The following is a 27,556-nucleotide window of genomic DNA, read 5'->3' on the forward strand; positions in this document are numbered from 1 at the left end:
CCACCTCTCTGCTCCAAATATGTTTGGGTTTTTTTTAGGTTGTTTTAATCTTTTGTCATTTTAATTCATTTTTATATTTATAATAACTTTATATCTGTATGTTTTATTACGTTTTAAACTGCTCAGAGTTGCCTCGAGCCATGAGATGGGTAGCATATAAATTTAATGAACAAACAAACAAATATTTGAATTGTTTGTTAGCTTCAGGGGCGCTTTTATGGACAGTGGGAAACAAGATAAATTTGAATTTACTATGTAACAATGCAGAGAAAAAAATTGTGAAAATATATAACTTTTAAGTACCATTGTTTTTAAAACATATTTAAGATGTTATTTTGGTTTTATGAACAGGAGGGAGAGTGAAAAATCTAACAAAGAACACATTGCAAAGCTGCATGAAAATTCAGATTAATTTTGGAATTTACGAGAGGTAAGTCCACAGCTGCAAATACCTTTATTATGGTGGTATTCTGTCTCTTCGATATCCATTGCTAAATGCCAGGAATGCCTTTTTATCAGTCATTCAGGCTTTTTCTTGCCAAAAATTATTTCTTCACTGAGCAATAGTCCTAATCTCCAGAGAACCTCCAAAATGTATTCATAAAATACTGCCAGAAGTGTTTCCTGTTGTCATGATTCCAGTAAACTGGTGTTTCAGAAGTACCCACTTTTATTCAATTTGGAATTTATTCAATTTGGAATTAGCAAATAAACACACAAAACCTTGTCCTAGCAATGCAAGCTGAAGGCTAAATCTTTATTATGAGTGCAAAGAGCAGACTTTTCCAACAACTGCTGGTCTGGAACTAGTCAGGGACACTCACATTTCCTGAAATGCAGTTTATGAAACAAAGCCCTAGATAAAGGATGGAAACAACACTGGTCACTCTGATAGATCGTCACTTCAGAACCTTCTGGCCCTTTTAGACTTCCTGGTGGTTTTCAATATTGTACCATCAACCCTGGTATCTTGCTGAACCATCTGCAATTTCTGGAACGAACAGGCACCATTTCATGGTGGTTCTACTATAACTTAATTAGGCAATTCCAGTCAATAGCAAGTCCAGTCAATAAGCATGATGAAACAGCAATCAAGTCCATGGTTGGTTTTGTAGTAAGGGGAGTGAGTGAAAAATATAATAATGAACACATTTCAAAACTGCATGAAAGTACAGATTAATCTATAAGAATGGACTAAACTTTCCCCTTATGCTTCTATATTTAACATATGAATCTATTGGGAGAGATTACCCACCAATTCAGGGTGAGGAATCACCTGTATACAGATAATATCCAGTAATTTATTACCATTCCAGTCAGGCCAGAGATTCTTTAAATGTCCTCATATGGGCTGTGAGAAACTGCATGGAACAAACAAACAAACTTAAACTGAATCTCAACAAGGTAAATGTAGTGTTAATCCAGAAATACCTCAGCTCCATATCAGTTCCAATTAGCCCTCTCAATACTGTCATCCTCTCCAATAGAGGACCAAATCCATTACATGGGGATCCTTTAGACTTATGATTCCTGTTAGAACAACAGGTTGAAGCAATGTTTAGGAGTCTTTGCCTAGCTTAGGCTAGGGCACTTCCTGGTATCAGGAAGCAATTTATGCCATAACAAGTTCAACCTGGGGCTGCTTTTGAGACTTTCTGGAACTGCAGTTTGTACAAAATGGGGTACCCAGATTACTAGTGACTGAAAGGCATTATTACGATATAACGTAACATAATTTTATGATTGCTGCATTTGAATACCAATATGTTTCAAAAATGCTGCTTTTCACCTATCATGTCCTAGTTCCAAGATACTTAAGAGACTTTCTTTTCCTTTTCTATGCAAGAATATGGAAAAGATGCTTAGATTCCAAATTTGTCAGAGATCAGAAAGACATTGATCTGAAGAGAATTCTTTTCTTTTATGAGATGGCCCACATGCTATGGACTGTGTTGCATTGGAGGTACACTTAGCACTCTTGTTACTGACCTATTAGGTTGTTGGAATATTTTGTTTAAATAGCCATTCGGATAATTATTTTTTTATATTAGATTTTAAGATAGCAATTTCTAAAATGGGTTTTTCTGTAATCATTTTGGTTACAGCAGGAGTAATTTTGTTTACTAAATGTAAGAAAAAAAGTAATGGGAGTGAGAGCAAATTTTGCCTGTGAGCTTCCCCATTGACTTCACTTGTATAATCAGAAATCAGGGAGCATCAGAAATCACAAGCAAATGACCGTGGGGATGCTGCAATAGCCTTCATTTTGCAAATAAACTTGTGAAAATTTTAATTCCATAGATGGGAACTGAATGTGTCCCAGATTATTTTATACATTCTTTAAATTAGTGGATTTTAGATGCCTCAATTTAAAAATTGTTACTTTATAATGCCAACTTAAGGATACCAACAGAGCTTTAATAGTATAAAGATACACATCATTTTCTTTTAAGGATCTCATGGATAAGTATATGGAATTCCTGAGCAGCCTTCATTCCAGGGACTAGCCAGATCCTGATACCCATAGAAAATTTTGATGTAACAAATAATCTTGCCAAGTGATTGATCTAGCCAGTTCTGGTGATTTCCTCATACTAAATTATTTATGTTGGACTTAATGCCATAAAGAATATACCAAACTTTTCTGATTAAATGGATGAGTTAGATTTATAATGCTATTTCTGCTGATATATTCATTTTGGCACTATAACATAATTACCAACAAATATATAGCAGCTTTTCACGGCAACTCAGAATATTTCAATAATTGCTGTCTATGGAGATGGCAAGTACTGAAGATGACACAGGAGCAAAAGATTAATGTTCCACTTAAAATGAAAGTAAGTAATCAGCCAGGAGTGCATGGTTACCAGATAAATTCTTTCTAGCATTTTATTACTATCAATTTATCTTAATATACATGCAAAGTCTGAATTACCAATTAAACTCTACATGTGCCTGCATATCATTATTTTAATAAAGTGAATGAAGTAACTTTTTGCTGTTTAATAAAACGGTACATAGTAACTTTTTATCACAATGTGGATCAACACTGGCAACCACCAATTTCAGACTTTTTAAAATAAAAATAAGGAGCTTGAAATTAAATTTTAAAAAATCAATTTTTTTTATGGATCTCCGGCAGGTATAAACCACTATCCAGAAGATATATGCTCAAAGTTTATTATATTTCACAACATGTCCTTCTAAAAGTAAAACATTTGAAGATCACTTTAGCTATACACATTTCTAATCCATTCAATGTAATGGCATTATTTTGAGGATTTTAACCATTGTATTATTATTATTATTATTATTATTATTATTATTATTATTATTATTGGGAAGGGACACAGTGGCTCAGTGGCTAAGATGCTGAGCTCGTCGATTGAAAGGTCAGCAGTTCAGCGGTTCGGATCCCTAGTACCACTTAATGGGGTGAGCTGCCGTTACTTGTCCCAGCTTCTGCCAACCTAGCAGTTCGAAAGCACGTAGAAAATGCAAGTAGAAAAATAGGGGCCACCTTTGGTGGGAAGGTAACAGTGTTCCGTGCGCCTTTGGCATTTAGTCATGCCGGCCACATAACCACGGAGACATCTTCGGACAGCATTGGCTCTTCAGCTTTGAAACGGAGATGAGCACCGCTCCCTAGAGTCAGGAACAACTAGCACATATGTGCGAGGGAAACCTTTACCTTTACCTTAATATTATTATTAGAAAAAATAATTGCTTCAAGAATTGGTTTTATTTCAACATTTCTCATGCTGAGTACTCCAAACTTACAGTATCTCTCATAATCTCTGGAATGCTTAACTATTGGACAATTCATTTATTTAAGTTTGTTGATACTATCATTAAATTTTACATAATTCAAGCATACACAATTCAAATGAAGCAATTGTTTCATGAAGATAATTGCACAGCAGCTTAAATGAAAGAAGTAGATAAGATTGACTATTCTATACAGGTGAAAACTATGGCTATATTAGCAACAAAGGATCAGTCCAACACTACAGTAAAGCCAATTATGTACATTTTATGTTTTATAAGATCATGCCTTATAATAGTCTTATTCCTTATGTGCAAAATTCCTAAACATCTGTAAAACACTGAGACAGATCAAATTTATAATTCCAGTGAAAGAATAGACTCTTAAAGTATCATTGATCCTAATTACAATGAGGATGTGACCAGACAGATTATGGCCATTTTTGAGGAACACCAATCAAAGGAACATAGAACTTTGTTGATTAGCCTTCAATGGACAAGACTCAAATTTTACCCACTGAAAATCTAACTCATACTATTGCTGGTTGAAATAGCATAATTCTTTTTATTTAACCACTGAAAAATTTCCAGTTCACTTAGCACTCAACAGCTGTACTGAGATTGTGTTCCCAGCTAAGCACCAACCACAATTACAACTGTAAGAAGCAGAAACAGCTGCAAAATCATATTGGGGGTGGATGGGAGGAGGGAATGGAAAGAAAAGGGAAAATCTGCAGGAAAACTTGTCATACAGCTTAGGGTGGATATAAAATAAATTTCTTTTCTTTCTCATGCATGACAGCTGTCTTAGTCAAATTATTAGCAGTCTGTTTTGTAACAGAAACTCAACAATATTTTATCAGCTCTGAAGTCAAGGATATTTAAGGACCAGTACAAAGTTTTCACACTTTTGTTTTAGCCAAAACAATTATGTACATGACTGTGCAGCACGTGTTCCAACAGGAAAAAAAATATTCCCTACTCCCAATACAATTAGAGTCTAAAAAAATAAAAGTGTAAGATTGCTGTATTTAAAATACTACATCTATTTCCAAGACTGATACTTAATTACCTTTAGCAGCTGGTATAAAATTTATTTTTTTTTATTGATAAAGTGACTTGATCTTCAACATAAAAATAGAAGATCTTAATTGGAAAGGATATTTTTTCAGTAGTTCAGTATATATTACATAGACATATGCAATGTTTTTTTTTATTGAAAAAGTTTTTCAAATACAAATTCCCCCCCCTTTCCCCCCCACCCCCCTCCCCCTCCCCTCCCCCCATGGCTTCTCCAAGCTGAAATCCAGATTAATATCACATTATATAATACTTCACCACCCTTATACACCACCCCCTATGTACTATACATTTCTTCCTAACATTATTATATCCCCAGTATACTATACATTTAACAGCATTCGACTAAAAACTATATAATAGATCCTAATTTGGCATTTATTCTACTCATAATCTACCCAATTTTTCCACCTGGATACTTATATTTCTTTTAAATATATTAATATCTAAACATAACATCACTTTTCCTAAACTAAGCAATCAGTAACCTAACCTATCCCCTTGTACCATATCAATTTTATATCACCCACTTTCCTACAGGTCTACCATACATAATATAATATCTTTATTCTTCTGCCCATATCACTAAAAGATATTTCCATAAAACCCTCAAATGACTTTAAATTTGTATTCCATATAGTATCTTCTGTAATGTCTTTCAACTAGATTGTTAATTCCATCGACCATGTTAGGGTAACATCAAGTCCTGCTTCCAACAGTGTATTCAGTATCTTCAATTACCATCTGCCCCCATCATTAATAAGTATTTCTGTATATAACCCCCCCCCCGAGTGACTTTATATTTATATTCCATATGGTATCTTCTGTAATGTCTTTTGTCTAGATTATTAATTCCAACAACCACGTTAGGGTAACAGCCAGATCATCTGCATGCCCCAATTCCATAGTTCTCTTGCCTTATAGCTCAACATATACGTAATCCATGTTTCAAAGAGTCCAAAATAGAAAGTTCCAGTCCGCTCAATCACAGGCCATCTTCCACATCCCAAAAACACCAGCAATGCAGAGATCTGTTATTCTTCTCAAAATAATATAAGTCTGTAATTTGCCTCAGTTATATTTTCAGTATCAGCCTTCTATAAATCCTGCTTATTATATTTAATCGTCTCTTAAATAACTGGCATTAATCTGTTGGCTAAAAAAGAATTGTTTAGTTTAAAAATTTTTAGTTTTGTAGAACCTGCTTCTTCTTTTCTTAACTTGTTGTGGTTTAGATCTCCACCTGATCTGTCCCCGTCCACACACACACACACAAACACAGCCAGCCGAGGGTTAAGGAAACACTTTGGCACACACCCAGGTCTTTATCTCCAACTTGGCAGCGATTTACACACCATCTGCCAAGTGCGTTTATTTCCACGAAACAGAAAGATAAGATACTTAGCGTACAAAAAGTCCAATCAGAATAATATTTCTCTCAGCAGTTCCGGACGAGGCTTTAGTGACTATCCAAGGTTTACTTTTGTTCGTCACAAGGATCACTGGCCACCACCCTCTATTATATAGTCTCTGGGATGTGGTCCAGTGACTCAGTTCTAATCCCTAGCACGCCTCCTGAGCTGCTGCAATCGTTTATCACGCCTTCGGAGGCGTGCGTCCAGGAATGATGTTTCTCCTTCGCTCTCATCCAAGCCACCTGTCTCCCTGCTAATCTCCTCTCCCTCGGCCGGCACCTGAGACAGTGCCAGAGGGGAGGGGCCTGGAGAGGGAGGCCTGGCTGACTCCTCTTCCTCATGCTCGGAGCTTTCTTCCTTCGATGGGACAGGCTCAGAGGGCGGGGCCACAACACCACCCTGGTTACCTTTCTAGGACTTGTATATCAGCTGATTGAATTACATGCTGGTCTTTAACTTGATAAGACATCAAATCGAGATCCAAAGCCGCCTCTTTTATATTTATAGGTGATCCAGCTATAGCCTCTGAAGGAGAATCCAAAAGCAGCTCATCCAAAAAGCCCTCTATAACTTGTTGTTTTTCCATTACCTCCATCTCCATCTGCTTAACCTGAGTTTCAATCTCTTGTTCATTTTGCTTTTCTTTATCCCCCTCCTGTATTCCTGACACTGATGACATACGTGGAGATGTTGGGCCCATTTTAAAAACCTTGTAGTAAAATTCTTCCGCTTTTTCAACAGTGTTTAATTGATATCTTTCTCCTTGATATCTCAATATTATACCAACTGGAGCATCCCACCTAAATGGGATGTTTTGTTTCTTTAGCTCAGTCACCAAAAATCCAAAGCCCTTTCTATCTTTTAACATCTTGGACGGCAGCTCTTTATATATCCAGATCTTCCTTCCATTCATTTCTGGAGTGGAGTTAAAAGACTTTTGCACAATATCATTTCTTATTCCTTTATCAGTAAAGTAAATCACCACATCTCTAGGCAATTGTCTTTGCTTTGCCACCCAAGAATTTACTCTGTAGACCTTATCAATCTTACAGAATACCTCTTCAAAACTAACCTTTAAAATCACAGCCAGAACTTCAGCAGACATCTTTCTCAAGTCTTCTCTGTTATTTTCATGTATTCCCCTCATTCTGATCGCAAATTCCATAGATCTGAATTGCATCATTGTAACTTCATTTTCAATCCTTTGCTTTATATTATCTACATTGTAAGTCTTGTGATCAGCTTCCTTCATTTTAGACTCTACTTCTGAGCTATTTTCTTGAATCATTGTCAAATCATTTTCAATTCTTTGTATTTTATTATCCAGATTATAAATCTTATAATCAGCTTCCTTCATTTTTGACTCTATTTCTAAATTGATATCTTTATCCATCTTTAGAATTACTTCTGAAAAGCTTTTCAAAGCTGTTACAATATAGCGCTTCAGGTTATCATACTTTTGTTGAACCAACTCTTTAATTTCCTGTCTAAATTTTTCAAGATTCTGGTTCATAATCTCATCATGTCTTGCCAACTCCTCCACAACAAATTCCTTTAAATCTTTAAAACCATTCTTCTGCATCTGCGAGCTCAAAAATTGCTCTTGTGATTTATAAATGGGGGAGCCCCCCCCCCCCACATCTTGGTTGTCTGGCTTTGTCAGTTTTAACGCCATCCTGCCACGCAAACAGACTCTTTTTAAAGAAAAAGTCTTCTCTCCACACAATATCAATATCAAGTCTCTAAGAAGGAAGAAGCATGAAACAAAAATTTTTCTCTTCTCTTGTAGCCAGCGCTATTGCTTCAAATACTTTGTAGCATATTAAACCATTCAAACGGAAAGACTTTCGCTTTCAGCTTTCTTCTCAAGCCTCAGCCAGCCGCCATTTTAAACTTTTTTTCCCCCTTTCACTCTTTCTTCATTAAAATCAATCATAGGGTTGTTACAAATACTTGCAATTTAGAGTTCCAAATCTGGATTTCATCCTGCTTATTCAGGCAATCTGTTAGTTTTCGCTGATTAGGTTGGTCACATCGTCTAGCTCTGCAAAGCGCAGAGTTCCCCCGAAGCCCGGAGCAGCAGCGAGCTGGATAGGGAGCCTCATCCTGCTTCCTCCCCAAGAGTAAAAAAAAACTCTGGGGACTTCGGAGAGGGCTCTACCTGTTCTCGCCGGCTCTCCTCACATTTCCTTAAAGAAACGGAGTTTTTCGAGCCGCCTCTCAGCTGTAAAGGCAGCTCTTTACGGGTGGCAGGGGTGGCGGTCCCAAAAGACCGTCTAGCAATGACGGAAGCCAAACCGGAAGCCCCCAACATATGCAATGTTTGATAAAGAGATAGTATTATTTTTTCATTTTGAAAAATTAGACAAACTGAAAATTTGTTTTCTGATTTGCAGCTAATATGCTAATATGTTTGATTTATCTAATATTATTGGGATGTTTCTAGCTAGGTAATCACTATGGACAGAGTAAACACCTGGTGGTCTTTTATTAACTCTGTTATTTTGGTAAGGGAAAATAGTAATATTAATTTTAATAACACAGACATTCCAGCCAGTTAGATTATTGAAAATTAATGTCTCAATGTTTTTGTTTAAAAACTGGGTTTTTTGCATTGATGTGGCCTAATTGACACAGATATGATTCATCAGCAGCACATGTTGTTTGAATGCAGATTACAACATGACTGCAATTTTTAAAGTAGCTCAAGACCATTGTTCCATCTTTGTTTCCTGCTGCTGCACACTTGGGCATTACAACTGTCAAACTCAGTTGCTTGACACACAGAAATTCTGTCAGTAAAGGTTTCTTTCCCTGACATGTCAATGCTGTAGACAATAGATACTCATTGGCAAAGGTTATGCTTGTCCCACAAGTGTTTAAAGACCTCAGAGACCTGCTAGAAAAAAAATGCTGGCAGTGAGAAAATGTTAGAATACAGATGTAAAGTACTTAAATTTCATGGCAATTACTTGTACTCTATAATGCCATGCCCAAAGAACTGAAGTACCATTTCTGCAGATGATGAGTTGCAGTGTTAACATATTTAAAAGGCACTATGGCTACTGATGGCAATTTGAAAGACTAAGCATGCTTTCTGCCGAAAAGACAGCTAAGACCACCCCAATGATGCCCTTAACGTGATGTCCCGGTGCCTGGAGGCCGTGCGGATCTGGATGGGGAGAAACAGGCTCAGACTCAACCCCTCCAAGACCGAGTGGCTGTGGTTTCCGGCATCCCGGTATAGCCAGCTGATTCTATCGCTGACTATTGGGGGTGAGATCTTGGCCCCCTCAGAGAGGGCTCACAACTTGGGTGTCCTCCTGGATGCACAGCTGTCTCTAGAAGATCATGTAACAGCTGTGGCCAGGAAGGCTTTTTATCAGGTTCGCCTGATTCACCAGTTGTGTCCCTTTCTGGATCAGGACTTCTTGCGCACAGTCACTCATGCCCTCGTCACTTCCCGTCTGGACTACTGTAAATACTACACCGTTCACCTGAGTTGGATGTACATACCCTCAAATTAATGCTGACAGTCTGCAGTTAACGCACATTGTGTTTGTTTCATTCCAACTCCATTGTGGTGGTGTATAGAGCCAAAGATTCTAGAATTGTGTCGATGTCCCAATATTTCTGGACCTGACTGTATATCAAATGAATGTTGGAAGTGTAAAAGCAAAGAAGAGACTTTTTATCATCTATGGTGGACATGTGATAAAGCAAAAATTTTTTGCAGTATGATAAATATTTTAAAACAGAAAATTTTGAAAATGGAGATAAAGATGAAACCAGAACTTTTCCTTTTGGGCATAATGGAAAAAGACCTGGAGAAAATTTGAAACTTTTTTACTATATATGTTGACAGCAGCAAGACTATTGTACAGTATGCACAAAAGTGGAAGGACACTTCGATTCCTACCATGGACAAATGGTTGCAGAAGTTGATGGAGTTGGCTGAAATGGCAAAATTGACTATTTCGATTAAAGAAAAGAATATAAGTACTTTTGTTTCCGCCTGTTGACTGCTTCTGAACTTTGTGCTTGAAGTGGAAAAGAATGAAACTTTGATTTTGGATTTTACCAATTAGATTGATAGATCCTTATAGAAATGGCTTGCTCCTATTATTTTTTTTTAAAAAAGTTGGGATTTGATGTTAATGCTTTATTTTACTGGAACAGGGAGAGTCGGAAGACGATGTTTCTTTTTCTTTTTCTTATCCTTCCACACTTCTTTTCCACCTCTTCCTCCCCACCTATTTACTTCTGTATTTTGTATCTGATTTTATTATATAACTCAATAAAAATGTTAAACATTAGAAAGTCTGCCTCATAAAATGTGCACAATAACATAATCAAAGCTGAGTTGTGTCCCAACCCTATGCACAGTTACTTCAGAAGCTCAATGAATACCAGAGGAATATTTGGGAAGAAAGTAGCATAGGATTGCACTATCAGGATAGTTGTTACAGTTAAGCACTCCATAGATCCTAATGCTTAGCAGAAAGCTCAAACATGAAAATTCAGAAATTGTAACAGTTTCATAGACAGCTGCTGTTTTTCATTTTTTGTTATAAAAAAAATCCTTATCTCCTTATTGCAGTTTTTACAAAAAAAGTCCATTGCACAGCTGACCTGCTAACAACATATTAATTATGCAATTCTGTACCAATGACATATTGTTAATTTTGTTAATAATTATACTATCATATCTAAACAGAGTGTTAAGAGCATTTGATTTGTTCTAATATATAACCATTGTCCTTACCCTGAGGTTAAGCAACTCTAGTAACAGATATCACAATTAAATTTTGTTTATTATTGATAATCCCAAGAAACAGCATGCGAGAATACATTTGAAACTATTTCCCATGCAACCATTTGCTTAACAAAGTAAAGGAAATCCTACATATGTTCTATAATATTCATATCCCTTCTCTTATTTTTTATGCCTAAAAGATGCATCACAAAGACAAAATATTAAGAACAGATAGGATGTTACTAAGTATTAAAAGCAATTAATATGTTTTGGACTTTTGAATATGTCAGACTCTTCTAACAAAATTGGGGGAGGAGGGGAAAACTCCACAGGTTATTAAAATACAATATTGAAGACAATTTTTGTTCAGTAACTCAATACAGTGGATATAGACATTTCTCCTAATGGCACAACATATTTCAGACAATAGCATTCTTTTTATTCCCTTGGCTAGCCTTACCAAAGGAAACGTGCTCTGGAAGTATTGTGTTAGATTTTCTAGAGTTCAGTATAGTGAAGATAAAATGTATGAAATGATCTGGCTTATGACAGAAATGAGTAAGAACACAATTCTGAAATAGGAAAATCTTATTTTTTTATTTCTGTGGAGGTTATAAAAATATTTTACATCAAGTGCTGGCACTTTAAAGGAAACTATAGTGAATTAGAATTTTATTCCCCATATCACATTTAATCACAAAACAGTTCATTGAATATATTACCCTACTATTTGTCCACATAACTGCTGAATTCTCTTGCAAAGCAACTAGAGAGCCACAGCCTACAATAGTTAAATATGCTGGTTACTATTTGAACGAGCTGTTCAACTTATAAAAATGGATTTCAAGAGCTTGCACTCACTGAAACTTTCAATGCCAGAAATTAATATCTAAATAGAATGGTCTAGCTGTACCTTTAAAAAGACAAAATTTAAAATTTCTTTCAAGATATTTAAAAATTCAAATATACTGTATCTCCCACCATGCTAGGGTATAGAACATTTTCATTCATTTTTTGAAGAACAGAATTATTATATCATACTACTTCATACTTTGGAATAAGAAGTTTTTTTTCTTTTCTTAAAATAGTTATTTTAATTCAATCGATTAAATTCATGCATAGAATTTCCTTGATGAAAATAGAATTACAGGTGCTTGGCGAACTTCTGGATCAGAGCACTAGTAAAGTTATGGCATACATGTACCGTATTTTTCGGAGTATAAGATGCACCTTTCCCCCCCCTAAAAGGGGGTGAAAATTTAGGTGCGTCTTATACAGCAAATGTAGCCCCACCCACCCACTGGCCCCCACCCTTTGGCTTCTGCCTCCCAGCAGTTACCTCCTTGCAGCAAACAGCAAGAAAAAACAGCTCCTTTCAGCTTCAGCACAGCCTAATTAGCACAAGTTGATTGGATCGACCTCCCGACTCTCCGCTGTTTTGCTCTCTGCTGTTTTGCACAGGCTTCTGCTGCTTGCTGCAAGGAGGTAAATTGCTGGAGCAGATTTTTTTCCCCTTGTGCTAATCAAGCTATACTCCGAAAAATACAGTAACTCTCTGGTTATGGTCATTCACCCAACAACTATTTGAAGTTATAAAGGCACTGAATGAGTGGGACTTGTGACGGTCATCAAAGATCTGGCTGTCACAATATTCCCACAGTCATGTGATCACAATTTCTCACATTTCCTGCTGACTTCTCACAAGCAAAGTCAATAACTCAAAAGTTGCAGGAAGTCAAAAGTTACAATCACATAAGATTTTTGCTTAATGACCCACATAGTCCTTGTGTAACAACAGCAACTAGGACTACCGGAATTGCCCTTGTTAACCAATTTAGTCATATGACATTATACCATGTTGCTTAGTGATGGGTCCCAATTGCTGTCTTATCCAAAGGACTACCTGTATCATAAGAGATTGCTTTAGGACTGAGAGCAATGCCAGAAACAGTGGATGCGGAGTTCAATAAAAGATAATGTAGGAGGTATTCCACTATAGAGGAAATAATGTCATTAACTCTACTTCAAATTAATTACTGGTTTTAAACTGAGCATGGATTTTATTTCATGTCTGCTTTCTTCAACTTAACTTGTATTACTGTTAAAATTTTAGGATTGACTTTCCCAGTCAAGGATGATTCTCTTCCTTCCGAGCCTTAGCCTTTATTGACTGAATTTGTAAAAACAAAAACAAAACCAAGTAGTAAAATATTATATTGCTTACCTGCATAAAGTATCCTTCAGATGTCCCCAGATTTGCTATAGTAAGATCCCCTTTAATGAAGACAGATATAGAAGTTAAGAGGATAGCATTGAATTGCTGTGTGAATAAGTCAATTCTCTGCAAAGCTGTAGTAACCTCCACCCGATACTCGTCATCTTGAGCTCCACAGTAAGAGGTGTTTCTTGAAAAAGTCTGCAAGAAAACTAAATTTGTTTCAGCAAATCAGAGAAGACAGTAAAAATGACAGTACTTCAGTAGCTGACAAGATGGTAGGTAGGAGACCAGGAATATTGACTGAGTTTTGAAAATAGTTTTATTAGATTTTAAAAGCAAGACAGTATTATTAAATTGCATAGTTTACATGGTATTATGGAAATCTTTTTTTTCTACTTAGTGATGTTCATGCTTTTTCAAATATTTTTAAACTGTCAGACAAGGAATCCACCAACACCAGTGGATGGCCAAAATCCACTGCATTCTTTTAGATCTTTGGGCTTGAAAAGCAAGAGAGTGAATTCTGTTGCCTACTCAAAACAAAAATAATATAACCAGTGATATAAGAGGGATACTTCATCCTTTACAAATATATTTCCTATAAAGTTTCTTCTAGCTAGAGAGTATTTGAGTATAATGCCAGCAAATAAGATTCTAAAATGTTTGCAGGGAACTGAATAAAAATATTTGCAGAAGTTTGATAAATATTTACTTCATATATAAATATCTTAAGACTCATATACTGTTTACTCAACTTCTAGTAATATTGTCAAACTACATGGCTGATACTAGTTTAAGGGGTCCAACATCCCTGCAAAACAATATATATATATGTCTTATTAGTATTAAGTCAGATGGCTTTCTTAGAGTCTACATAGACAAAGAAATAGCAAAATAGGTAATTAATAATGGTAGGCTGCTGTACTTTGGATCATGGAAGCCCCAGACCTGGAATGTGGTGGAAGTAGCAAAGATGGCATCTACAAGAATGTACACCACGTGGTGACTGGCTGGCCGCTACAGCAGCATTATGTGGAGTGTTTTTGGTGTGTCAGGGGGAACCCACTTACCAGCCATCATGCTCGAAAGGGTAGCCGCTGCAGCTGCCGTCATGCTCGCCATAGCCACCATAGCCATCATCCACGACGCGGCCCCAAAGCTTTGGAGGCATTCCTTAACGCTGCGGGCGCCACCATTACAGTGGACACTTCCAACACTGTTGCTACTGCTGCGGGCGCTGCCATTACAGTGGACGCCTCCAACACCGTCGCCCCCGCACAGCTGAGGGGCGGGGCCGGAAACAGCTGAGCCACAGGGACTCCGATCTCAGTAGCATTCCCAGGCAACCTCAACAAGCCGAAGGGGAAGCGCCTTGTAACGCCATGTCGGCTACCTGTGATGACGGAGTGCATCTAGGCTTGGGGGTGGAGTTATAGGGTGGAGTCACAGGGGTAGCAGGTAACCTTAAAAGGTGGTGGGGACAATAGCGCTGACAATGCTTCATTCTTCACAGGTGTTTGTTGGATCGTGCAGGAGCCGAGGATAAAGTACTCTACAACATAGACAGCTTTTGTTTGGAGTCTTATTTTACTGCGGCATTCCGGAACCTGACAGGTTGTCAGCGCTCTTCTCTTTCTCTATATATACAGTAAACATGGCAGAGGGGACGTAGGATGCAAGTTCAGGACTAGAAACTGTGGACTTAGTGGAGTCGGGGGAGCCAGCTGAGCTTTCCACTCCAGAAGACCTGCCCATTCAGCAAATGGGGCCAAATGTTAGGCCTAAGGAGCACCCAGCATTGCTTCCCCCACATTTGGACCAGGAGATGGGGGATATCGACTAGGTCAGACTGCAAAGGACAGAGGCTAGAGAGTGGTGAATGGGTCCAATGGGCCAAGGGGGTTATGAGGCACCCCCGCCTCCACTCATGGTTACTCCCACCAGGGGCCATTTCATTCAGTGGCAGGAGAGACGTATCTCTGAGGACGAGTAGAGTTACTCTACTGCCCTGGGGAGCCAGACTCTGGATGTGTTAAGGGAGATGTTTGGTCCTGCTGGGTTCAAGGGCCTAAGCTCTGGTGGAGGTTGGAAGAGGGGTTTGGAATCTCACACAGCACATGAAACTCACCTACCAACAAAGGGCCTGACCCGGTTCCCGGAGAAAAACCCAAACCCACGGTATGATAGGGAAAGGCCCAAGACCACCAATCCACCCCTAAGGGCCCACTTCGAACATTGGGGCCCAAGACAGGGCTCTGAGGCAGGACAATTGGACCCCACTCCAATCCTGGCCGGTTGCAGCCCAGGGCCAGGGCCCCCTAGTGAGACCCGCCAGCTGTGCGGGCCTCGCTTGATGGCAGCCCGGACAGGACCATCTTGATAAGTACAGCCATCTATATACTTCCCAGTGGCCATGGTAATGGCGGTGTCCACCGTTATGGAGGGTGAAGCAGCCAACTGGGTTGCTGACTTATATAGCAAACATGCCAGGGAACTAGGAGATATAGGCCTGTTCCTCTCAGCTATGCAGGAACAGTTCGAGGATAACAGACGGCTGTAACAAGCTGAAGGGGACTTGTTGGCAGCTAGGCAATGAGGCAGACCGGTGGGCGCTTATATAAAGGAGTTCTGGAGGTTGGCAGGAAAGGTGTGGGGTTGGCCGGAGAGGCTGATGGTACATCAATTCAAATCTGGACTAGACCGGGTATTACGACAAATGTGTGTGACACATGGCCTGCCTCCCTGCCTGGCGGCATGGATTCAGGCCACCACCAAGATCGGTACGGAGCTCCGGAGAGACAACTGGGCTAGACCAGATTGGACTGTCAAGGGTAGGAGGTCACCAGACCAGCTCATGTGACTCATCCAGATGACACGGCTACCAGACCCAACTCCCACCACACCCTCAGCAACCTTGCCAGAGAAGCCCAGTCTCACATGAGCCCTGATGATCTGCTTCCGATGCGGGAAGCCGGGACATTGTACCTTAGATGCCGAGATGGGTATAACTCGATCAATTGGAACACCAAAGCCCAGGCAGAGCACTGCCAGGAAGGGTACACAGAAAACCCCAGTTAGGGGGGGCGCAGCATGCAGGCCATCCTCCCCCCCCCCCGGTGAAAGCAGCACCACTCCCAATAACAGGGAAAAAACGACCAGTGGAACCGATGACGAGGTGGAAGCCAACCCCATGGTAAGCCAGGCTATTAAACCTTTCCTCATTTCAGTGGTGGTGAGGGTGAAACGCCAGCAGAAGTGCAAAGCACTTGTGGACTCAGACTGCACCTGTTGTCTCATGAGTGCAGCCACCGCAGATAGTATAGGAGTGGGGGTGTGCAGATTAGCACATCCCATCCGTTTTGAGCAGATGGATGGGTCTTTGCTAGGAGGACAGCTGGAGACACTAGATTAGTTTAGAGATTAGTGGGGCCCAACGATCTGGTGGGGAGGGGGTTATAGGCACCTGAGAATAGCGGTAGGGCCTAACCCGCCCCTGCATGAACTACACCCCGAGGGGATAGGGACCACCCAAATGGCCAACAGGCATGACAGTAGACCGGTCGGCCTCCCTGCGGGATATAATGACATAAAACAGGTCTGTAGTGAGCAGGAGTTTGACAGCTTCTTGGGGTTTGCGAATTTTTATCGCCAGTTCATCCCATTCTTTGCTCGCGTGGCTTTTCCATTAATGAATCTTCTCCGAATGAAACATTTAGTCCAAAAACCTCATCCTGGCTAACCAGTACAATGGACATTGGCTTGCCAACCTGCATTCGAACACCTGAAGACTTTGCAAGAGAGCTGATACTGAAAAAATTGGATCCCACCAAGCCAGTCGTAGTGCAAGCAGATGCCAGCAACGTGGCGGTGGCAGTGAACAAATGAGGAGGGGCGTTTGCACCCATGTGCATATATCTCCCACAAATTGAATGCGACCAAATGCAAATGGGCCATATGGGAGAAGGAGGCATTTGCGATGCAGTGGGCCCTACTAACGTGGAGACATCTGTTGGAGGGGAGTAGCTTACCGTACGAGGTCTAGACAGATCATAAGAACCTGGAAGCCCTCCAGGCCCCATGTAAGCTCTTGCCCAAGCAGGTTAGATGGGCGTTATATTTCAGATGCTTTAATTTTTGCCTGAAATATATCCCCGGAGGGAAGAATTTTCTGGTGGATACTTTGTCCCGCATGCCACAGTACGCCAGTGACCATGAAGAGGTTGTGCAGGCCATAATCCCAGCATCGCCGCCTATGGGAGGTACAACACTGCAGATAGTGGGTACCGTCCGGTTAAAACATCCGGCAATGGAGATAACCCGCAATATTAAAACATCCCTTCTAACGGATTAGTGGATTCAAGCCAATCAAACCACCCTTAGTCGAAGGGATGGCTTGGCATGGAAAGGTTCCAGGATCTACATACAGAGTGTTCTCCAGACGGAGGTATTGCGACGATGTCCAAGTGACCGGCCACTTTCGATTTCTCAAGACATTACATTTGGTCAATCATCAGTTTTGGTGGCCACAAATAAAGACATTGAACAATACATGCGCAGTTGTGTTACCTGTGCCACAATGAAAAAGCAACCAGGAAAACCGCCTGGCCTCCTCCAATCCATGGCATCTCCTCTCAAGCCATGGGAGGAGATAGCCATGGATTTCACTGTGGACCTACCAGCTAGTAGGGAAAAGTCAGTGATCTGGACGGTCATTGACCTACATTTTGGTCTGTAAGGGGCTACCCTCAGCTAGAAAACTGGCTAAGCTACTCATTACAAATATCTACCGGTTACACGGTGTCCCGAAAAGGATTGTGTCTGACAGGGGGTTCAATTCACCACCAGGTTTTGGTGTGAATTTCTGGTCACAATAGGGTCAACCCAGGGGCTCAACTAAGCATACCACCTAGCTACCAATGGAGCCTCCAAAAGAGCAAACACAATGGTGGAGCAGTATATCCAGTGCTATGTAACACACCAGCAAATGGACTGGGCGGATTTGCTTCCTTTTGCGGAAGTGGCATATAACAATGCCGTCCATAGCAGCACCAGATATACCCTGTTCCAGGTAGCCACAGGAACGGAGTTCATCCCATACCTGAATGTCCCCAACAAGAGACCAAGGACCTGGAAGTATAGGGATGGATAGCCCAGATGCAACGGGCATGGGAGAGGGTCAAGGAGGCTTTGCGAGTGGCGGCTCAAAAATATAAAGCTCAGGCTGACAAAAAGAGGAGGCCACAGACACCTTTCCACGTGGGGCAACAGGTGTACCTATCCACCAAATAGCTCAACCTCCGAGTACCCAGCAGGAAACTCGCACCCAAGTATATCGGACCATTTACAATACTGCAGGTGATGAACCCTGTAACGGTGCGATAACGGCTCCCACCTTTGTTAGGGAAAACCCATCCGGTAGGTTTTCTACGTCTGCTCAAGATGTCTTCATTACAGGGAACCCCTCTATCTCCTCCCCACCTATTGAAATCGGGGGAACACATCATTATGTAATAGAAGAGTTCCTAGATTCTTGGTGGCACCGAGGCTGTCTACAATACCTCGTTCTATGGAAGGGGTACCCGCTAGCAGAGGCGTCTTGTGTCTGGGACCAGGTGTTGTGGCCCCGCCCTCTGAGCCTGTCCCATCGGAGGAAGAAAGCTCCGAGCATGAGGAAGAGGAGTCAGCCAGGCCTCCCTCTCCAGGCCCCTCCCCTCTGGCATTGTCTCAAGTGCCGGTCGAGGGAGAGGAGACAGCTGATTCGAGTCAAAGTGATAATGAAACATCATTCCTGGACGCACGCCTCCGAAGGCGTGATAAACGTTTGCAGCAGCTTAGGAGGCGTGCTAGGGATTAGCACTGAGTCACTGGACCACACCCCAGAGACTATATAATAGAGGGTAGTGGTCAAAGGATCCTTGTGACGAACAAAGCAAAACCTTGAACTAAAGCCTCGTCCGGAACTGCTGGGAGGAATATTATTTCTGTTTGGACTTTCTTGAACGTTCGTATCTTATCTGTCTGTTTGTGAAAATAAAGACCCTTGGCAGACGGTGTGTCTATCGCTGCCAAGTCGGAGATAAGAACTGGGTGCGTTCCAAAGTGTTTCCTTAACCCTCGACTGGCTGTGTGTGTGTGTGTGTGGGGACGGGGACAGATCACCAGGACATGAACGCTGAATGGCTTTGTGCCCGGTTGCACCATAAACATCTGACCAAACCGGGGGGGGGGGGGAAATGCACAAATACCCTGACCTACCTGACTTTGTATTTTGGCTTCCTCAGCTGCTGAAAGTTTTGTATGGCCCCTTCCTCTGATCAACTAAATGTAAAGCTACTCATGGACTATTTTGTTTTGAATGTGATTTTGTACTGTAAAGAGGCCTCTATCGGGATCTGCAGCTGTGACATGGTGAGTGAATATGGGGTAAGTGTGTTCCAGAGGATCCTGGATGAAACGGATTATCTGGACTCCTTTCAATCAGGTTTCAAGATGGCTACAGGATGGAAATGGTATTGGTTTTGCTTTTTGGTGACTTCTGGTGGGAGCAGGATGGGGGTAGTACATTCCTGCTCTACCTGGTCTCTCCAGTTTTCAATACTATTGATCAGGGTATCATTCTGAAGCAGCTCTGGGGGTTGGGTATGAGAAGCACTATGTTGTCTGGTTCACTTCCTTTGTCAGAGGCTCTTTTCAGTCAGTGAGAGGTCCAACCTGTGGCCCCTTCTCCAAAAGTTCCATAGAAGTTGGTGCTTTCTCCACTCCTGTTTCATATCTACATAAAGCTCTTAGGTGAGATCATCCATCATGTTGATGATACTCTGTTGTAAATTTCTGCAAATGATGAGTTAAACAATGCCTTGACCGATTTTTCTTAGTACCTGGAAGTAGTTGAGGTCTATATGAGGAGCAACAGGCTGAAACTGAACCCTGGCAAAATGCAGGGGTTTTGAATTCAGGACTTATTGATTCTGGGAGAATTACCCTCCTTGCTCATGGAGTGTATACTGCAGAGTGTATATCTGGGTGTTCTCCTGAACTCCTGATTTCTGCTCAAGAAGGTGACAGCTATGGCCAGGAGGGCCTTTGTACAATTATATGATAGTTATGCCCATTCCTGAACCAACATGCCCTTCTCACAGACATTCAAGCCCTTGTCACCTCCCATTTGGACAACAGTAACACATTCTACATAGGACCACCCTTGAAAGTATCAGTTCAGTTGGTTCAAAATTCTGCAGCCTGCAGAGTTTTGTGCAAATCTAGATTTGTGCATGTGTCATCTCTTGTGGGAGGTGCAGAGACTGCTGATTTGTTTCTAGGTCTAACTCAACGTGCTGCTTATCATTTTTAAAGCCCTACATGACTTGTGGTCAGGTTAGTTAAAGGACTGCCTCTCCCCACTTACATATACCTGACCCACCAAAGCAGGAAGGCAAAGTATGTTGCAGGTCTCATCTGTCAGAGAAGTATTTGTAGTGGAACTAAGAAAAAGAGTCTTCTGTTATTTCTCCCTCCTTATGGAATATTATTTTCCAAATATAAGATTAACCGTGATATTTTTCCAGAAGGTCCAGAAGACATGGTTCTGTCAGTGGGCCTTGGCTTAAATGGAGCTGATCAAGTGGCTGTTTGATTGTGTTTGTTGTTGCCACAGGAATGGTGTTGTTGTTATGGGTTTCTGTATTGTGGATGTTTAATTTTTTAAGACACCTGGAATCGCCAGCCAAATAAATTTGTTTAATAAATAAACAATAAATAAATAAATAAATTAGTCTGGAAATATTTTAACTAACTCTTTTTATGTTGTAATTTTTATTACCATATAATATGTTTTGTTTTCAATCCTGTAATTCATCAACAGGAAATACATATTTTCCTGACAAATTACCCTCATAATATATCTTGGTAAATTGGGCTTAAAAAAGAATGTAGTTATGCTGCATTCACAATTCAGTAATAATCTATTAACTGAATTATTATCTATTGATGCTTCATTTCTATTTCACATAATAAACAGAGATCACTTAGCATTTTAATACTGAAGAATATATGATATACTTCAGTTCTAGAATATGACTGGAGTTATACACAATAATGTAAAAATAACAAAAATATAGCTGTCTCCTAAAATCAATATTGTACTCATTATTTTTACTGATTATTAAATTTAAAGATTAGTTTGAAAATTAAGACGTGTTATGCCATGACATATTGAAAAATTAACGGGAATGTGTCCTTTAAAAAGCAAACCAGGATGTAATTATAGCAATTCTGTTATTTCACAGTTCAGCTGGAAATCAAATTTTTAAAATGTTAATCGCCAACAGAATTTAGTCATCTTTTCAAAATACATAGCCACGTCACAATGTCACATTTTTGAACCCTTTTCCATCCTCTATTTTTCCTACTATTTGTTTTTGTAGTTTTGTATTTTATATTATAAATTAATAAAAAAGAAGAGAGAGAATTTGGTTAACTTTTCAAAATACATAGCCACATCACTATGTGTAGGTGATGTCTAATTGCTGCATTTCTGCAATAACATCTAATTTAAATTATGCATTTGACCAGGAGCAGAGAAACCGGATTTTTAAAAATTCAACTCCTAAAATCTCTTGCTATGTGTATATAAATGTGACTAATAGATGTTCAAAACATTTTTAGCATCCTCTTGCCCTCAACTAGGAGAGCTAACTATACCACTGAATATCAATTATTCCAGCAGGTTTTGGTCTTGAGTTGAAAGGTTCTCAGACTATTGGAAGATCATTTTAAAGGAAGGTGTGAAATCCCACTCCCCATTATCTAATAAATACTGGCCGAGAATCTGCAATTCACTTTTCCCCATCCCCACTCCAAATAAGCTTCAAAAGAAATCCAAATTTCTGAGCAGATTCTAAGGATGCACAGGGTTAACTGAGACAAGATTGTATTGATTGTAACAGCCAAAGGAAATACAGGCAGTATAAAATACTTTCCTCTCTTATGCAGACAAACACAGGTGTACTTCAAAAGGCCATAGTTAGCTTTATTTATTAAAACTTTATTTAATTTATTCATTCATTTCATGCATTCATTCATTCTGTGCTGCTTTTCTTTACAGCAGGCTTTGATGATTCCAGAATGCTAAGGAAGGTCTGATCTGCTTAGTACCCTGATCGGAGACCATCAAGAAATATTGGAATGTCCTGTAGCTTAAATGAGAAGTTTTTTTAAAAAAAAACACCACCCTGAAGAGAAGTAATAACAAACCACTTCCTTTTAAGTGCTTTGAGAAGTGCTTTCTTTCTCTTTACCTGCTTTTTTGCTCAATTGGAACAATGAAGGTCCCTAGGGAAAGAACACATTTGTGTTGCCAAAGGTCTGAGTTAATTGTTTAGAAATTAGTTTTAAAATTAGGCTGAAGGGGCCATGAGGCTCCACAGTGAAGGGTGCACAACGGCAAGTGTATGGTTGGATTCCAGTTATATACACTAAATGGATAAAGGCAGCCTTAAAACATTTTTAATTGCCATTTCAAAGGTTAAATCTTTCAAAGCCACTTATCAAGCAACTTGCCATGGAGAATATCCATATCATTTAATTTATATGAGATAATTATATATTTCAGTTTCACTTCCTCACCTCAAGACTCTCTAAACTATTCAGTTGGCAGACAAAATGGAAAATTAAATTATCTCTGGATTAAACATATATATATATTCACTGCCAAATTCCAGTGACAAATCACACAAATATTGTAGTTCAGTAAATGTTTTACTGGTATGTGGCTTACTTTTATTTCTTCCTTTCATGCACTTGAGTGAAAGTACAAAGTCCATTTGTGACTCACTCAGGAAAAAAAAAACCCTGCATCTGATGTAGGTCAAAACTGGAATGTGATGATACAAACTCATTTCCTCCCTGTCCAAACTTAAATTGTATTTTACTTGCTCATGCAATAATCTATGAAGCATTCTACAACTAATCTTCACAATATGGGTCTTTAAATTAATGTATTTCTTTGGCTTTTAACAAAAAAAATCCTGTTACGTTAAATGAACACTATTGCTTTGAGCAAGATACAGTTTTAATTATGAATAATCCATTTTCTGTAAAAATGCACAAAGCAACTTATACAAAACTAAAAGCATAGAACAAAACCAAGACATAAATACAGTATAAAAGAAAAAAGGTTAAATAAATTTTTTCTCTCTCAAATAACTGAGTGATCTCACAGCTGATCAGCTCTGAACCTTGCTTTCCCATGTACATCCAACATAGCACATATGACCAGAGGTAAATTAATACAAATTATGTGTTTAAAATTTTTGAAACTGACATCTCTAACTCTAAATCTACATTTTATCATAATAAATATTGTACTCATGAAAATTAACTAATAATCACTACCAAAATTATCTGCTCCATAAGGATGATTTTATTAATAATGCATTACAAATCACTCTGAAAGAAATCTGTATGAACTTGAACTAAATGGCATTTTAAAAAACTAAATAAGTAGCTTCATGGTTTTCATCCTGTTCATGTATGTATTATTTAAATACTAAAGCAATATGCTGCATGATCTGAATATTGCATTTTATACGAATATTGTGGGAAAATTGATACCTACAACCTGTTTTGCACATTTTTGTAAGTTATGAACATACTGCAAGCTGCCACTAATTCTTATAACACTATAGAAGATAAAGTCATCATAATTTCAGATATTATATATTATTATTTTTTTTTAATTTGATTTATATGCCGCCCTTCTCCGAAGACTCAGGGCGGCTTACAATGTGCTCAGCAAATTTTACATTGTATTGTGAAAATAATAACTCTCATTATCATAAAAACTTATGTTGTATATTCCTGGGCATGGAGCTGGAGTGTTAGTGGAAACTTGTGATATGCTACTTTGTTTAGAGTGGTTTGGTCTACTGATTGCTGTATGTGCTATTTGTATTATATTTTGCATTGTTTTACTTGTGGTAAATCACCCAGAGTTGTTTTGTGAGATGATGGCTATATAAATTGAATAAATAAATAAATAAATAAATAAATAAATAAATAAAGGTAGTGTACCTTTCTATAATTTTGCTTTTATCTTAATATAACTTGCTGAAACATGTCAGCTTCAGCTAAATAACAGATTTGCAATGAAGCAAGAATTTGAACTCAAGCTTTCTGATAACATTCTAATCTGTAAATAAGAAAACATCTCTATTAAAACAGTAAAAAATACAAAAATTCTGTATTTAAAGTAAGATATTTCAAAATTAAAAGAGTTCTTGCACAGTGGTTATATTGAATTCAACAAGCATATAAAATAGGAAGTGTGTCTCCAAACCAGTTCAGGTCAATAGAAAAAATGGTTAAATATACAGTAAATATTTATAGCATCAGCTATGAATTTAGTATCCTGTATTTCCAGAAACTCTTAGTGTTCATTTACTGATAAAGGAAAACCAAAAGGTTTATGCTAATGTTAGATTACATAAGGAAAAAAAGAGACAAATGCTGATGTAATTAACTATTTCAAATTAAAAACATAGCACATTTTCTTTTCAAAGATCTTTCATAGTATTATTCACTTTTGGTATTGATTACCACTGCATCAATTCTTGTAATCTGGTTAGTGCATTAGCACTAAGTAAATAGTATTGATTTAGGTACATGTATAATGGACATATGCGTTATTTGTATTTTGCCTGTTTCCTTTGTGTTATGGCAAAGGCAACACATGGCAAAAAAGGCAACCCAGGGCAAAAAAAAATGTATTTACTACGGAAAACAGTAGAAATGTCACATTTCCTGATCAAGATAGGCTTGGCTTTAACAATTGCTTATATCAATAATGTTTTGGAAATATTTAATTAATACTTTAGGCTTTCCCCACAATACCATAGAACTATCCATCAATCCTTGCCTTAGCAGAAACCATGCCAGCATTAATTTTTCCACCCTACTAAAAATCCGTATCTTTCCTGTTCTCAGTAATTGCCAATTGACTGACTTTCCTCTTAAGGTAAGGGATGACAAAGTCTTCATCAGTGTTAGAATAAAGGCGAAATATTATTTATTTATTTTAAAGGTATTTATGGTTTCTCATATCAACATTTTAACAGAGGTACCACAGATCTAGTTTGAATCTGACTCATTCATGGCCTGGAAGAAAGATGAAGTGACATTATAGGATCCAACAGTGAAAAAGAGGTTGCCAGAACATATTTATGGTATAGTTTAGGAGCAATGGAGATATGGCATAATAAAACAGAAATTGTCATAATTTTAGAGGCGAACATATATTCAGTCCTGCATTCAATGAATGCTTAAGATGTAATACATTTCCTTCCCAGGTTTGATATGCCATGTTCCCCGCTGGCAGAGCACAAAACAGGAAACTAATAATTGCTCGATTAAGCTATAATCGAGGGGGTTAATACCTGTATGGAAAGAGGTTGCTCCATCAAGGTCATGGTTGGGAGGGGCAGATATGGTGGGAGCAGGGGGCCACATCATGCTAGGGGAGCACGCAACCGCTGTCTTCAAGCAATGTCACGCTCCGACCCCCGAAGCTCTTCTCGTTCCCTGGGTTGCTCAGAGTCTCAGGGCCCGAGCCTTAGGCTGATGTTATGCAACGTCAGGTCCGCGGCTAACAAAGCCCCCCTAATTTGTGAACTAATTCAGAAGGGGAGAGTGGACCTGGCGGGCATTACAGAGACCTGGTTGGGCCATGAAGGGGGAGTCCCCCTGGTAGAGATGTGCCCACCAGGTTTCCGCGCATTCCATCAGCCAAGGGCTCAGGGTAGGGGTGGAGGGGTGGCGGTTATTATAAAGGAGAGTTTTGATCCTAGAGAAGCCACTGTTCCTCAGACAGCCGGATGTGACTCCATCCTCGTGAAGTGGGACCATGGGTTACAGATGGGCCTGCTGATTACATACCTGACTCCCTGCCACGTAGCAGCAGCCCTGCCTGATTTCCTCAATGTAATAGCCAGGGTGGCGGTTGAGACTCCTAGGTTTCTTGTCATGGGAGATTTCAATCTGCTGTCCATCAGTGAAACATCTGAGGTAGCTCGGGAGTTCATGGCTTCCATGACGGCCATGGACCTGACCCAGTTAGTTCATGGCCCTACTCACACGGGGGGACATACTCTGGACTTGATTTTTGTATCTGACCAGTGGTTGAATGGCCTAGATATAGGGGATATAGTCATCGAACCCTTGTCATGGTCAGACTATTCTCTCCTTAGGCTTGACTTTCTGTCCGCTACAACCCACCGCAGGGAGGCAGAACCAATTAAATGGTTCTGCCCCAGGCGCCTGATGGATCCTGACAGATTCCAGATGGAGCCTGGGCCATTTCCTGAGACTCTAGCTCACAACTTGTCCGACGACCTGGCGCAACCTGGGATAGGATGGCCGCTGGTGCCTTGGATTGGGTTGTGCCTTTGCGGCCTCTGACCCGGCGTCAAAATTGCCCGGCTCCGTGGTTTTCCGAGGAGTTGAGGGAAATGAAACGCCGGAAAAGACATTTAGAGAGTAGTTGGAGAGCCAGTCGTTCCGAATCTGACCGAACACTAGTGAGGTCATATATTAAGACCTACTTAGTGGTGATAGCAGCGGCAAAATATAACTATTTTTCCACTATTATTGCATCGGCAGATAATCGCCCAGCTGCTTTGTTTAGGGTGACCCGCTCCCTCCTCCATCTGGGAGCATGGGAAGACCCCTTGCAAGGTTGAGCTGAGGATTTTGCACAATATCTACATGATAAAATCGCTCAAATTCGAGAAGACTTGGACTCTGACTGGGTAAGTTCAGACAAAGTGATGGAGGCGAGTCTTGAGGATGTTATTTGGGATGAGTTTGACCCAGTGACCCCTGAAGACGTGGACAGGTTACTGGGGAAGTTGAACGCAACTACATGTTTATTGGACCCGTGTCCCTCCTGGTTGGTACTGGCTTCCCGAGAGGTTACACGAGGCTGGCTCCAGAGGATTATAAACGCTTCTCTGTGTGAGGGTTTCTTGCCTTCCGCCTTGAAAGAGGCAGTGGGGCCCCTCCTCAAGAAGCCCTCTCTGGACCTGGTTATTCTAGCAAACTACCGTCCTGTCTCCAACCTTCGCTTTGTGGCAAAGGTTGTTCAGAGTGTGGTGGCACAGCAACTCCCGCAGTACCTGGATGAAACTGTCTACTTAGATCCGTTCCAGTTCGGCTTCAGGCCTGGTTACAGCACTGAAACGGCACTGGTTGCATTGGTTGATGATCTCTGGAGAGCTCGAGATAGGGGTTGCTCCTCTATCCTGGTTCTATTAAATCTCTCAGCGG

The 27,556-nt window shown here is 39.8% G+C and overlaps 1 protein-coding gene across 1 annotated transcript in view; it reads right to left on the minus strand.

Moving 5' to 3' along the window:
* MET (MET proto-oncogene, receptor tyrosine kinase) overlaps positions 1-27,556 on the minus strand; it is a 147,092-nt gene that overhangs the window by 66,474 nt on the left and 53,062 nt on the right. The window contains exon 3 of the mRNA XM_070946653.1: positions 13,244-13,435. Within this exon, the coding sequence (XP_070802754.1) occupies positions 13,244-13,435 (192 nt within the window). The remainder of the gene's footprint in view (positions 1-13,243; positions 13,436-27,556) is intronic.

Source organism: Pituophis catenifer, unplaced genomic scaffold (genome assembly GCF_029215685.1).
Source record: "Pituophis catenifer annectens isolate HBS135680 unplaced genomic scaffold, rPitCat1.0.hap2 SCAF_7, whole genome shotgun sequence".
Lineage (NCBI taxonomy): Eukaryota > Metazoa > Chordata > Lepidosauria > Squamata > Colubridae > Pituophis > Pituophis catenifer.